General features: G+C 44.1%; 1 protein-coding gene across 1 annotated transcript; it reads right to left on the bottom strand.

The window, feature by feature from the left end:
* Positions 1-212: 212 nt before the first annotated feature.
* LOC119429719 (sodium-coupled neutral amino acid transporter 3) lies at positions 213-3,078 on the bottom strand (the record flags this gene model as incomplete). Its single annotated transcript, XM_037697289.1, is given in 5 exon segments — positions 213-304; positions 791-873; positions 2,673-2,754; positions 2,825-2,917; positions 3,005-3,078. Coding segments are annotated over 5 exon segments (424 nt in total), but the record flags the coding sequence as incomplete, so codon positions are not given.
* Between the last annotated feature and the right edge of the window lie 547 nt (positions 3,079-3,625).

The raw sequence follows: 3,625 nt of genomic DNA on the forward strand, positions 1-3,625 counted from the left end.
CGTGTCTCGCCCGTGTCTCGCCCGTGTCTCGCCCGTGTCTCGCCCGTGTCTCGCTCGAGTCACTCCAGGTTTCGGTGAGTTTTGTCTCGACAGCTTTGTGGTTTGTTCATAATAACGTTTAGTTTATTTTGGAGCTCCTCAGCTGCATCTTTGAGTCCGATCAGTGAAAGGAAGTCCTCTTTCCATCCTCCATCACGTAACAAATCCTTCCATCAGTGTGAGATGAAGGTTTGGGGACAACTCACTGCAGACAGGAAGAAGACCATGCAGGAGAGTGAAAAGCCACTGGTGTAGCCCAGATATCCTGCAAACAGACAAACACAGTCATGTAAATCACTGCAAGTACTGGCACAACGTTCACAGTCCTTTCTGAGCACGATGATGTTCTTTTCTTAAAGTTTGAATCGTTCCACAGATACAACCGCAGGTTTAGAACCTGGAGGTTACCAGAGACGCTGAGGACCTGAGAGTAAAAAGAAGACAGAGTTTCTAACACGTTAAATCTACTCCTGCTGTAAAGATGACTGGTTCACCCAGTGGGACCGTACCAATCTGCCCCACACTTGGCTGTCTGTAACTGATACATGTGAAAACCTTTAGCGAGCTAAAAGAAGGCATTTTGCCACAGACTGTAGGTTTTGTACATGATTTGGTAAATTAATGAGTTTTCCTCCCCCTCCTAAAAGCTGTAACAGCAGCCGCCTAAACGGACCCGACCCGTCTGCACCAGTAAGTCATGGACTGACAGATGTTCCTGATGTTGTGAGTAAAACCTGCTGCAGGGACGTACCCAGGTGTTTCATCATGGCCAGCGGGAGGATGATGCAGATCGTCACGATAATGATGAGATAATTTCCATTCATGAACCAGTTCCTGGATTCAGAACACAACGTTAGACAAACATGCAGGAGGAGCACACACAGAAGCTGAAGAGCATTTGTTTCAGACGGAGCTTCAGCTGTTTCCACCGTGTGTCCATTTTTATTTGTTAACGGCATCAATCTCCTCTTTTGTTGTTCTCTTGATGAACAGGTTCTGATTTTATGACCATGAGCTCAGTTCCATCTTTACAAAAATAAAAAATGTTGTCAACAATATTCAAGTACAGCAGGTAGAACCAAAACCACATCCGGCTAAAAACTTCCATTTCCTGAAGGAATGCATGTCGCCCGCCACCATGGCCAAGTTTAAATAAAGTTCTTGTGACCTGTTCGCTCTCAAAGTATCTGCAAAGGATTAATTTCGGTTACTACCACACTAAGTTTTAGCTTGATAATTGAAAAAGCTACAGTTTTGTTTTGGCTAAGCTGGATTGGCTGTGGCAGCCATCTTGAATCGAGTTGACTCCAAAACTTAATCGGTTGTAGCTGCAACATGAATCGTTCCGAGCCATTCACAATCTAATCACTCAACTTTTTTGTCTTTTTAAAGCAGATAAATGGTTTTGTCTTCTCCAACTGAATGGTTTGAACTATGAAATCATTTTTACAATGTAGAGCGGGTGAATAATCATCTGCCTCCATCTCCCAGCATCCTGCTCTGTCACATCCAGTCTGCAGATCCATGAACCTTCTGGGGCTTTCTTCTTTTGTCCATCCCTGGCAGCTCCAGATGAAACATCATTTGTCCAGTAGCTGAAGGATTGTGTCATCAGCATATGAACGTATTTTGACTGAATTTAGTCTCAAGTTTTGACTCATTTATAAAACAAACAGGACTAAAAACACATCCTTGTGGAACACATTTTTATAGTAAATTTTCTAAAGGGACACGCACAATTTTTGTTCCAGCTTAGAGGTTCTTACCCTTCTTATAAATATCTAAATCAAAAGAACCAACATTTTTAAATTTGTACACTGAAGCTGCATTTGTGCAACAAAACCAGAACTAGAGAAACGTTTGACTCCCTGGAGTGGTGCAGGATGTAGAACTACTGAGAGGAATGAGCGTTGAATTCTGGTTTTGATTGTGCATTAGTTGCTGAAAAGGGAACCATGGGCGTATGGACCACTCAAACACTAGACCAGAGGAACATTTTCTGACATGTAATGGTCAGACTGGAGTTGAGGCGGCCAGCATCCATCAGCTGCGTCAGATTACAGTCGGAGAAAGAAAAACAGTCAAGTCCAAAGATTTCTGCTCATCAGAGGTTTTCTCTGTCCTCACGTCGTCATGCTTTGCCTTTTGATGAGGTCATTCCATGCGCTGTCACGTGGTTTTAGGTTACGCAACACCGTCCTTCACCTCACAAAGGCGTGTCGCTGGATTTCTTACGGCGCCGCTGATTGTTGGCTCCTCTGACAACATTCTTATCAAAATTATGAACAAGAACCTGCTGAGACAAAAACTTTTTTCATCTATTTTGGGGCATTTTAGGGGAAAATTACAAGAACCAGTTGCTTCACCAAATGAAAATGCAGCGGTCAGGGATTTTCCTAAAGATTTTGACTTCATTTGGAGGAAAAAGACAACTTGCACCTTTATTTATTTATGCTTTTAGTATTTCTTGTTGGTTTGTTCTTTGAGTTCTTCTCATTCGAAGCATTTCATTGACAACCTCGTGTTAACTTTGCATACGACAAATAAACAGCTTGAACTTGAACTCAGGTGAAACAGACGCGACAGTTGGAGTCGTTTGGTGTTTAAAAGCAGTTCTTTGAACCAGAACTCACTCAGAGGCTGAAGTTTGGCCGAGGAAGGCCTGGATGACCAGCGGGAGCTCGTACTTCACGATGAACAGGTAGCTGGACATGGCTGCAGGGGAGGACAGACACGAGATGACCACGTCCTGCTACGACCCCACTGAACACCTGACCCGTCTTACCTCCAATGTTGTGCAGCGTTATGACCACGGCAGCGATGATTTTTCCTGGATGACCGAAAGCTCTCAGCCCGAGCTGCTCGTAAGCTCGAATACCTGAGGAGACGGGGAACAGAGGCGGTCAGGCTCGGAGCTGACCCGGAGCGGTTTCTGGGACGGTGGCGGGTGGAGGTGAAGTTTTACCGATGACTCCGGCACTGCGCAGCAGCAGATGGACGGAATAACAAGACAGGCAGGCTATACACGTGAGCAGGATCCTGTAAAACACACAAAGTCCTGACTTTAGTCCCTCGTGCTGCCACAGACAACAGTTCGGACGCTCCAGTGATTTGATTTTGTTCAAGTCCGTCTTAAAGTGATGATGATGATGATGATCTGATCAGGTGCGTTCAGTTTCTGAGCTCCGCTTGTTGTTGTCCCTCGACGAGACAGAACAGGTTTTTATTAGACTCTTTCTGTGAAGGAGCTGTACCTCTCGGTTATTTTGATTGATAATTATAATTATTTATTATAATATGATTTGGTTTCTTGTGTCTTATCAGTAAGTTTACTTTATTTTTATTTTCTGTTTGTTATCCTTGCGTTTAGTGTGATTTTATTTGTTAAACCTTTGTGCCGTCAGCCAGCCGGCCACGCCCTTCCACACCTGCTCCGGTCTCACCTGCCACAGCTGCAGTCATTTCTCTCATCAGCCTCATCGTTCCTCAGCGTCGCTTCATTCACCTGTTGTGCGTTGTTGGTTTTCACGTTTCACGTCATGGTTTATTTTTAATTATACATTATCATTAATACATCTAAAATGGT

Source organism: Nematolebias whitei, unplaced genomic scaffold, assembly GCF_014905685.2.
Source record: "Nematolebias whitei isolate Nwh7 unplaced genomic scaffold, NemWhi1 Nwh_scaf_6204, whole genome shotgun sequence".
Classification (NCBI taxonomy): domain Eukaryota; kingdom Metazoa; phylum Chordata; class Actinopteri; order Cyprinodontiformes; family Rivulidae; genus Nematolebias; species Nematolebias whitei.